This window comes from Eucyclogobius newberryi, unplaced genomic scaffold, assembly GCF_026437365.1.
Source record: "Eucyclogobius newberryi isolate DKJ021-1_F unplaced genomic scaffold, fEucNew1.0.hap1 SCAF_4, whole genome shotgun sequence".
NCBI classification, from domain to species: domain Eukaryota; kingdom Metazoa; phylum Chordata; class Actinopteri; order Gobiiformes; family Gobiidae; genus Eucyclogobius; species Eucyclogobius newberryi.
Genome location: NW_027316056.1, coordinates 8,308,498 through 8,320,076, shown reverse-complemented (window position 1 = coordinate 8,320,076; position 11,579 = coordinate 8,308,498). Strand labels below are relative to the sequence as shown.

The following is an 11,579-nucleotide window of genomic DNA, read 5'->3' as shown; positions in this document are numbered from 1 at the left end:
TGAAGGGACAAAAAAGCACGAAAAACATCAGGAAAAACACCTCTTTTCTCCTTTTCCAAGCCTTTTTTTTGCCATTATCGCTCCATTACTTTACAAATCTGTGCAGGAATGTGATTGACTTTGAGTGAAACGCCCTTCTCCTCCAGCGTCTCTTCTTTATTTGACATGCCGTGACTCCAAACACGGCGTTAACTTCACAAACGCGCTTTCGTTGCGTCGTTTTCGAGGTCAAAAGTAGTGGATCAACTGAAATATTAATGCGGCGAAGCGCTTCCTCGCGCTCAGTCAAAGCGGCGAATCAGCTCGACACAAGTGAAAAATATGCTCTCGGGTCAAACGGCTCGGGAAAGAGAACCACTCTCTCCCTCTCGTTTTTTTCATCTTTACAAACGTTGGACGGCGGCCAGGGAGAGTAGCAAATTAATATTCGGGCGGTGAAGGGGGGTATTTTGCATAACCTTACAGCTACAAATTGGATGACATTCAAAAACACATTTATTCACTTAGGTTTTTACGGCGATGGGAGAAGTGGAATGGATTTTTATGGGTTCCATTTGTGCCAGAGCTCGTTGTCGGGACAGGAAAGCAGGATTTAGACAGATTGTTTTTGATTACTGGTCCAAAATGTGTCTATTCGTTTGGATTTTGTGCCAGTTTAACGTGGTTTTAACGCACGCAATCTTTGTAGTTACAAAAAGGTAGTGGACAATATGAATTCATGTCTTTTCTTAGTTATTTAGGAGGTAATAATTCACGCAGTTAAGAGAGGTATACATCTGCTTCATCTGTGCGTTTCACCTTCTTGTGACTGGTCTAATCTGCCTGTCAATCAAAGGCTGGATCGGGACTATAGCGACGTAGCAATATTCAAATCTCATGGTGTGATATTTATTGGGATTTTGTGGAGGAGAGTTGAACAGAATTGTAGAAACAATTCTTTTTTTTCTTTTAAAATGCCCTTGACAAGACGTTTGTGTGGATGATTACTGCCGTTTTCCAAGTAATTAAAATGTAAAAGTGCTTAATAACAGTCATTTCTTAATGGTGTCTGCGCTGAAATGGAGCAAAGGATCATGGTCTATGTAGTTCCCTCAGTGTTTTTAAGCTGCTGCTGTAACAAAACAATGCATTTAAGCAAAGAACCTCGTAAGTTGATATAATAAAAATACTTTTAACGATACGAAAACACAATATTTCAGTAATTTAGTTAATATTCAGTTGATTTTCAGTTAATGACTTTTGCCTGGTTGGAGTTGCCAGGTACTTATGTTTACATTCCATCCCATTTATTTTAATGAGGAAGCCAAAGTAATGTTGTGGTTAGTAGACAGCGCAGACATATGATTGTTGCTTATGTTCATGACATTTGCCAACGAATAATAACAATATCTAACTTCAACCTGTAGTTTCTGAAGTTCACTCATTACTGTGGGATTTGTGGCACTTGATAAAACAAAACTAAATATGCTCTTGTCAAACTGTTGTGGCCAGCAATGTTCATGATGTAATATCGTCTTGAATAAAGTAGATTTGAGATGGATTAAGCAGGTGTTAGCATGCATGCTCATGTCAGCGCTAATCGCTAACGGTTACAATCTCCATAAACCTCTTCTACATGTGGTCATGTTTTCTCACTCTGCTCTGGTGGTGCTCGAGTGACTGTCAGTCGCCTGAACGGCCCTGGTCTTTCACAGTTTGCAATGTTTGGAAGCTAAAATACGTCATATTCATATAAAAATGTGTCATATTCATGTGCAATTACTGTCGTACTCACACGCAATAATGTCACATTCATGTGCACATAACTGATGTAAATAGAGTATTATTAGTATTATTTTGTCTTACGCTAGTTGTTTTTATTTTATTTTAGTTTATTTTTCCCTCCATTCCTTATTAAGAAATGAGAGGTTTTGTCTATAGGAGTTTTTGTTTATAAGAGTTTTTGTTTATAAGAGTTCTTCTATTAAGAGTTTTTTAAACTTCCTATAAGTTATCTGTCCTTTTCCTCTGTATCTACCTGCGTTGCAACAATGAAATTTCCCCATGTGTGGACAATAAAGGAATATCTTATCTTACATTAGTGCTAACGGGGGGAATGGTACCGTCTTAATGCTTATTGTTTACGACCACTGGAAGGTTCTATTATTACATCTATATTTGGGCCCAGGACAAAGACTGTATTCATATTTCCTTATTGCCGTCGAGCGATTATTCTATTTGTGTTTAATAACGGTTTGTGATCATAAGTCACTCCCAGAGGAACATATAATTTCGGCGTAATCACATTCCCTCTCGCTCTCGGGTGAACTTTGCGTGACCTCGCTGTGTGTGATGCTATTTCCTGTCACTCAGTTCCTCGTCCCGCTTCTCTCCATCAGCATCTTTCATATTGTTAGTGTGAAGAAAATGACGTTTCCCCTTTACGTTTCTCAAACTATGGTACGTTTGTTTTAAGACAAATCTAAATCATGTTCGCGTCGTCCTTTGGCCTCATTATTATTTAGAACATGCTGCTTTTGCCTTCTTTTATGCAGATTATTGTCTCGTTTTAGATCTGGTGATAATCAGAAAGCAAAACATTATCTTGAGAACAACTGTCCAAGATTATACATTAAAACTTAAAAGCAAAATACTTTTAAATCGACCTGATTACTGAAGTCAAGTTATCATCAAGTTATTTAAGCAAACTATGAAGTGCATAAGATTTACTTGGGCTATAAATTATGATTTCAGTCGTAGTCAAACAATCATTTCTATTGTATATTTAGACATTTTCAACCAAATAAAAGGTGTTGATAATCACCATAAAACATGGTGATTGAAGGATTTGTGATTTACATTTTAAATCTGAAATAGTTTATACATTTGGGTTCAATAATGCCACTGTCTTTGTTATAACAGGTCCTTTCATTTGTGTTTTAATATCACTGTTTAGTCCAGAAAACAACTACAATCATCTAGATACAACAACAAATATTTTCTATAATATACTAGTCACAATTAATCCTCAAACGTATTTAACAAATTAACAAAGAGTAAAAATTCAGTCAAATCTTCTCAAGCTTTTGCAGTAAAAAGCGGTTCCAGAATGTTATAAAGCAGAGTAGGTTATAAAGTGTCAAACACAATAGAATTCATACAATAATAAAATAACTGTCTCTCCAGCTCTGATCTTTCCTTTGTTGAGCGTGTTTCCCTGCAGAGACGTCCTCTATAGATGTCTCGATGCTGATGTGAAAAACCTGCCACATTAAATCTGTCTTGCTCTGGCTCCCTCAGCGATCGCTCCGAAAAAGGTCATCCAGTTCAAAATGGAAGGAAATTAAAATGTCCCTGGTGTCCCGGCCGTCTCTTTCTCTCGCCCTCCAGACCGAGCGTGAAGCCTCTGTGGAGGGTTTAAGTCAATGTACTTAGAATAAATTGAATTAACATATTACTTTTTGGCATGGAGGCTTTTGTTGGACAGTGCCTGGTGCAAAACGGGTGTGAAGAGTAGAGAGAGGCATGAGTTCTGAGTTGGGGGTCGTAATCAAATATATGGGAATATCTTGGGCTGAACCAATATTAGGTCAATATTTTCTATATGTTGATTGTTTTTTTAAACACTAGTATGTATATGTTTTTATCAGAAGAAATAAAGCTATAAAGTAATTCATTTTTATTCTAAAATAAGGATGAGTTCGAACACATAATATAAGAAGAGTTTTGATATGGCACATGTGGCATGTGTTTAGATACAAGGCTAGAAGCTATTGTATGATTATTCCTTATTAGAATCAAATCAGCCGTCACGCTTTTCCATTCTGTGAATTTCCTGTTTTCTTTAGATTCTTTCTCAGACTAAAGTGTCTGAATGTCTCCACATGTCATGGTGTGGCTCCGCCTCCTCCTCACAGTCTGAGCACAACTCTCTCTTCTCACTCTTAAAACCACCAAAGTTATTTGGAGGAAACATGTTTTAGCAGGAAAACTAGTCAAATAATGTCTGAAAAAAACCTTGTATTGATCGCGTGTCGCGAGTGAATTCGTCGTGCTTATATTTAAGTTTAGTCAAAAACTGTTCTAGAGCTTTTAAAAGTCTGTAACTTTGTCATTTCTGTATTTTGTCTCAGAATAAAGACTGGATTAAAGCTGCAGCCTCTGTCTGTTTCTGAAGGAACAGCAGAGTTAACGCTTTCATTACCAAGGCGTAATATCACAGTATCAATATGTGATTTTGGACCGAAGCCGACATTACTAAATGATGTGAATATCGGCCGATACCGATTCTGTGCCGATATATCGGTGCACCCCCGGACAGACTCCAGTCGCAGTAATTCAAACATGTTTGAATTATAAGACCGATTTAGGAGGCGCTCCCGCATTTACTACAGCACAGACATGGAGCCCGGCGGCAAATGAGACACTGGAAACAGTGTCTGTTTTTGTCATTACAGAAAGAGCCGTGCAAAAAAACCAGCAACAGCAAGAACCTCTTCCTCCCCTCTCCTCCTCTTCCTCCCTCTCCACCTCCCCTCTCCTCCTCTTCCACCCCTCTCCTCCTCTTCCTCCCTCTCCACCTCCCCTCTCCTCCTCTTCCTCCCCTCTCCACCTCTTCCACCCCTCTCCTCCTCTTCCTCCCTCTCCACCTCCCCTCTCCTCCTCTTCCTCCCCTCTCCACCTCTTCCACCCCTCTCCTCCTCTTCCTTCCTCTCCACCTCCCCTCTCCTCCTCTTCCTCCCTCTCCTCCTCTTCCTCCCCTCTCCTCCTCTTCCTCCCTCTCCACCTCCCCTCTCCTCCTCTTCCACCCCTCTCCTCCTCTTCCTCCCTCTCCACCTCCCCTCTCCTCCTCTTCCTCCCCTCTCCACCTCTTCCACCCCTCTCCTCCTCTTCCTTCCTCTCCACCTCCCCTCTCCTCCTCTTCCTCCCTCTCCACCTCCCCTCTCCTCCTCTTCCTCCCCTCTCCACCTCTTCCACCCCTCTCCTCCTCTTCCTTCCTCTCCACCTCCCCTCTCCTCCTCTTCCTCCCTCTCCTCCTCTTCCTCCCCTCTCCTCCTCTTCCTCCCTCTCCACCTCCCCTCTCCTCCTCTTCCTCCCCTCTCCACCTCTTCCTCCCCTCTCCACCTCTTCCTCCCCTCTCCTCCTCTTCCTCCCCTCTCCACCTCTTCCTCCCCTCTCCTCCTCTTCCTCCCTCTCCACCTCTTCCTCCCCTCTCCACCTCTTCCTCCCCTCTCCTCCTCTTCCTCCCTCTCCACCTCTTCCTCCCCTCTCCTCCTCTTCCTCCCTCTCCACCTCTTCCTCCCCTCTCCACCTCTTCCTCCCCTCTCCTCCTCTTCCTCCCTCTCCACCTCTTCCTCCACTCTCCTCCTCTTCCTCCTTATCACGTCTGCCTCTTGTAAATGAGCTAAATGACACAGGTTTTCCTCGGACTAAATCCTTGGGAAACATGTCCAACTTCTTCACCTTTGCTCTGTCATCAATTTTAATGTCCATTTTAGAAAATCCAGAGCATTCCTGAGATGGATCGCTGCAGCAATAACTGTTTATGTCAGTCAGGAGTCACATGGCGCTGTTTAACCAATGCAAAATATGAAAACACAACTCTTTATTCAGCAGGTTTGAGCTCAGATCCATGTGTTTGAGGCTGTGTGGTCCTCAGAGCATGTGCAGAGCTCTAGAAGAAGCTGCTGTTTGCTCTGGTTCTAAAAGCTCATGTTAGAGAGCGGAGCATGAACCTCTGAACACGGCCACAGACTGAGCAGCTGCAGGAGAAGAAGAACCAAGCTTCCTGCAGTACTGCTCAGCGGCCTGTAGAGGCCACTAAAAACACTGACTTCAGCCAAGCTTCAGCAGCAGAAGTGAGGGGAAAACTGGCTTATTTTAATACATTTAAATTGAAATATAGTAGTTATACACAGCCATTTTTTTATTTTATCGGTCTCGGTTTATCGGTTTATTGCCTTTACCGTAACTACAAATACAACTCAGAAAAAGCAAATGACAAAGAATAACATTATGGATTTCACATAAAACTTTAAACTTTTATGGACTGAAAAGGGTCTGAAAATGCTGATAAATATCAGCGTCAAAGCGGAACGGTCTTTTGCATTAATAATAAACACATGTTAGTCTTATACCCTCACGGTCTGACACACTATTTATCACGCGGTGCATTATTCATTCACTCCTCACTCGTCAAACTCGTCGCTAAGAGCATAAAAAAGCAATCCGATGCACACATTTATACAGTCAATGTGGATCTTATCCAAGGATGCAACAAAATGCAGCAGAAATACAGCTTTATACTCTATAATAGTGTTGTCACTGTACTAAATTTCAAACTCAATACTAAGGGAAAAAGGTGGGCGATAATGACAAATCTCAATATTTTTGGGAATGATCTTATCTGATGTAATTGCAATGAAATGTGCTAAAACGCGCCTGTAAATGTGTTTTTGTTTAGGTTGAAGCGTCTTATAAAACAAAATAGAACTGTAACATTTGCTCAGAAAGTTCAGAAATATCACATTATATTCTTTTTTGACATAGCAGTCTCCTTTAAAATAGACTTTAGGAACTTTTAACCATAATATACTTGTTTGTCCATCACGTTAAAACACTCAAAGTTGTATCTGGAGTGATTTGTGCATGTTTTCATCCCAATTGCACTTTTTTCAATTATTTTTTAAAATTCAAACACATAAAACAGGCTGAGAAATAGATTTTCAAAGTTAGGGGCCCCCAAGCAATTTCAGGGGCCCACAAGCGTGCGCGGCATCGCAGAGCTAAAAGAACAAGATAAATGTGTCGTTTTAAACCTGGTTATTAGCATGTAAAACAATTTAAAGTACTTTTATGTTATTTGATATGAAGAGCACAAATACTGAATCATATAAACCAGAGATCATGATCTTTAAAACTGTTTAATTTAATATAATAATATTTCTTAGATACAAAATAAATACTGTTTACAGCATTTGACACAAGGAGATCTTGTGGAATATATGAAATCACGTCCTACAAAATAAACTACTAACATATATACATTGCCCCGAAAATTAGACCGGGCATTTCCGAGGACACGTGAACGCAACACCAACGCAGCGGCCAATCAGATGCCCGCTTTCATCAATATTACATCACGGAGACCGCTCGGCCAATGAGAAGCGAGAAGACGTGCAAAGTGGGCATGTCTGTCAAAAAGAAACTTAAGCGATGAAAATGCCCCGAATATGGACAAATTACTAGTTAAATCTTGATTTTTTTCGAGGAGGGGCACGGAAGGGGCCCCTCCTATTTCAAACCGTGGGCCCGCAGGAGATTCAACTGCTTGCGGGCCCCGGGCCCCTGTCTATTTCGCAGCCTGTAAAAGACAAACCAAAGAACACGACACAGGGAGCGAGCGGATATAAATCAAGAGAGACAATAAATAAAACAAAAACTAAAATTACGGCACGTTTTGTCCATCAAATGAGTCCCAATTCACGCACGTTTCACTCATCATCAAGACGAGAAGATTGCTCAGACAGCAATTTTATTTTCTTCAACGGTGACACACGTTTTTTAAGACGATACACTCAAAAATTGCACATCTCCAAAACAATAGATACAGTATCTCCAACCTCTATATAAGGAATATTGTAAAATTAAAAAAACAATTATAAAAATGCATATTTTTTTAGGTCAAGGGTTAGAAAACAGACTGATAATAGACGGATAATAGACCGATAATAGACGGATAATAGACGGATAATAAAGGTGCTGATGAAGCTCAACATCATTTAAAACCATTCACAAAAGGTCTTTTAAAGTCAGTTTTAAACAATAGATTGAGTATAGTTTTAAATGATAGTAAAGTTACCGCCACTATTTCATTGATGTTACAGTTTATTACAGTTTATCTTAAGGCAAAAAAGTACCAGCAGTAAAAGTGCCACATAAAAAGCCTAAAGCCTCAACAATCAAGATCGTCTGTGGATATTATTTATGGCACATTTTTCGCTGCGTTTTGATTCAGTCCCTGTTTTGCAATCCGGTAAAATGTATGTTTTCCTGCATACATTCAGCGCGGTCTCGTTCCCTTGGGAACAAATCAACGTCCACGTTTACTGTAGATAAACAACCTGACAAGCGTGACAAGTCTGTGCATATTTTAAACATACGACTCCTCCAAAGCTTTTTTAAAAAACAAGGCCAGAATCCCAACGGAAGGCAGTGTGTACGTCTTATGTAAACTCCAGTATATTTTGCAAACAGAAAAATGAGGATCAAGTTTATGTTCGTGAACCATTGGAGGGGAGTAAACTTTGTGTGAGATGAGTCTTGAGATTTAGTAAAGATAATAGCGAGTTTTATGTCAGAAGCTCTTCTAGTGAGATTTTAATAGAAATAATAGCATTGTTAAGCGTCTTGGCCAAAGACACAACAACTGTTTCTGGCACCCCAGCAATTAAGCCCACTATTGCCCCCATTATTATCACTACTAATGGTTTAGTACTTTATGGGAAGAACAAAGACGGAAAACACAGGGATCAGAGTTTCCATGTTCCAGAGCAGCTGACGTCACCCCAACACAACACACCTTTTCTTCATTAACACAATCCAAACCATATCTGAATTACGCTTATACTTTTAATAACGACTCAGTCTGATTGTCATTTCAAGTTTGTGTCACTGTGAGACGTGGCTAAAGCTAGAGTCAAAAAGAAAGGACTTCGGCTTCATGCTCAGGCTTTTCTGCACTCATTTCTCTCCTCGGCGCCTCGACACAGCATTTTAACATCTGTTTATGGAACGCGTTAGCTTTGGATTAAGTTAGACGCATTGTGCACTGGAAATATCATATCTCCGGCCTCGAGGCGTGTGACGTGCGTCGATAAACGAGACACAGCAGGTGCTAACGTGCGCTAGCTGTGCGTTGCTAAGCTTTACGGCCTCAATATATATGTTCATCATCACTGGAAATACAGACGTTTATCAAAAGATCCAAGGCAAGGTTTTGGGCAGAAATGATTATATACATGCATTCGCACATCCGGGAACTTGTGCAGTGGCAACCGAGTCCGCCATTTTGAAAGGGGCACAACAACACCTCTCCTACATACAATATCCAGGAAATATGAGGCCAAAATGCCAAAAACCTGCTTAATCTGTCAGGACATCGCTCTGTTGACTGACCAAGGAGTGAGAGCTTTGTCGTGTACCTTAGTTTGCCGTTATCGTCTAAAGAATCAAAGTATTCGTAGCTCATTATGTCGTAGAAAAGGATGCAGTCGTGTTGGTTTTTATATATCGCGTGCCCCTTTTAAAATGGCCGCTCTGGGGAAGTCCCAGCTGTACGACGTCACCGCGAACGCATGTATTCTATTGAAATATATGATGTTTATCTGCTTTTTGCCATCTCGTTTTTATCTAGGTTCTCTCTTGTCCAATCAGCTCGCTCTGCTGTGTAGCTCCTCCTTCGCTAAAGTGGACCTGGAGTCAGAAGCGAGCCGGGCCTCTTTGAAAAGACTGCCTTACCTGGACGCAAGCTTGTTCTTCTCCTTCCTGGAACGCGCCCGGGCCACCGCCGGCAGGTTGTTGACGGGGCCCATCCCGTCGATGGCGGCGTTCAGTTTCTGGAGCTGCTCCCCGATGTTGTGCAGCTTCTGGGGGTTCGGCGTCAGGTCACTGGCGTCCGTCTTGCGAGCTTTACGACGGCCTTTCTTACCTGGGACACAAAGGACAAGACGTTTACAGCATTTCAACCAAGAGTGACTTGTACCAGACACAGAGGAGGACAATATGCATTCAAAAGACGTCTCATTTAACAGTCAGATTTGTTTAGGGCTGTCGGTAAATGCCGACACATCTGTGTCGGCATGTGTTTTGTTACACAATATAGGATTTTTGAGAATCTTCTGATCCTCCCAGTGCTACAACTTCAGAGCCAATGCTGTGTGCTAACAAATGTAGCCCTTATTTCTTGATTCTCATCGGTCTCGGAGGCAGTGGGTATAGCGGGTTACAGTTGAGTTTATAATGTATGCTAAAATAGACCAACACGGCTGGACAGTGTTTGAGCAGCGTCTCTTTATTTCACGCGCTCTCAACTCAACTCTGACTTCCTGTGCGTCCACAAAAAGGGTTGTACTGAAACAATAATACAGAATAAATAAATGTACCCAAAATAAAATAAGTGCAACACACTATAATCAAACCCTCAAATCAATGTCAAATATACATTCAATAGAAATTAATGTCAAATAAAATATGTTACACAAAGCTAGCGCACATTAGCATCAGCCGTTTCCCATCCAGAGTAAAGACACTCGCTTCCAGACGACAAGATGTTCAAAATGATCAGAGCATTGAACCTCTAAACATGGATCAGCAACATGTTTCACGCAGAAAGCTGGCGATGGACGACACTTGAAGTTGTGTCGCGTCAACTGAAGCTAATCTGCAGCAGCGTCTGAACACGTGAGCGTCTACTTTTGCCTTTTACTCACTTTAATGATCAAAGAATGCTTCAAACTGGATTAATAGCCATGTTTTGTGGACCAGGTGTCATACATTTTTGAGAAGAAATAAAGCAACAGTTTAACTTCATAGCTTCACGAGAGGTGAGAAATGAAGCCATAATTGTACTTTTAGCCATTTCCCGTGTTTATATCCTGCGCCGCCGTGTCTGTAATTCTGCCTCCGCTTTATTGGCTATTTGAGCAGCGATCATGTTTTATGGTCATAATATCAGAGAGCAGCTCGGAGTCACACCGACACCACGAGCACAAAGAGCGCCGCGGATAATTGCTCGATTGTGGTCATTTTCCCCCCCTTTAAGTATTACATTTTCTCTCTTCTTTACAGCAAATCAATTGTTAGCATTTCATTCTTCAAGCGAAGCCCAAAATGACAATGGACCCAATTTAACCAACGACTTAAGTGCATCGGTGTCAGAAATACGGAGCTCACAAACTGCACAAACGTCTAATCCACTTCTCGCCGCTTATATAGGGCACGGCTCCCTTTGTCTGGAGGCTGCAGCAGAGACAGTGTGCGAGTCTGGGTGTAGATTGAGGTTTGATGTATAGCTGAATGTAGGGCAGGCGCCTGAGGGTCTGATGTCTGTCACATGGGGCAGATCTGGGGAACAGACATCTGCCGTCACTCTGAGAGGGACACGATCACCGCCACTGCTGCCGAGTGGACGGCTCTCACGTCAAATTATACACAATTACCGCTGATTTAATCTGGAGCCGGGGGACGGGGAGACCCTGCAATTAGCCTTATAGCTGTGCGTTTGAGGCGGGAGTGGGCGGGAAGTGGTTTTTTTTCGCTTTTTGCATATTTTTCGTGCTGGAATCAGGGTCGTCAGTGAGGCTGATGCCCTTCTGATCACACCAGACACATTGTACTGCGACCAAAGGAAATGTGTCTGAAGAGTGTTGCGAGGCCTTTTAAAACGACTGGAAGTACACGGAGTACGCGTGACATAAATAATACACTCCAAATATTCTCCATCTAGAAGCCTTCCGTCTCCATCATTTGCCATCATTTGTATTCAAAAAGTCTCACTGTACAATCCATAGAGACATTAGGGATTATTAACAGTATTATTA

General features: G+C 41.7%; 1 protein-coding gene across 2 annotated transcripts in view; it reads right to left on the bottom strand.

Moving 5' to 3' along the window:
• Nucleotides 1–11,579, bottom strand: part of LOC140378281 (uncharacterized) — an 84,833-nt gene that overhangs the window by 12,486 nt on the left and 60,768 nt on the right. For both annotated transcript variants that reach the window (XM_072464053.1, XM_072464054.1), the window contains exon 9: nt 9,499–9,688. In XM_072464053.1, the coding sequence (XP_072320154.1) occupies nt 9,499–9,688 (190 nt within the window). The remainder of the gene's footprint in view (nt 1–9,498; nt 9,689–11,579) is intronic.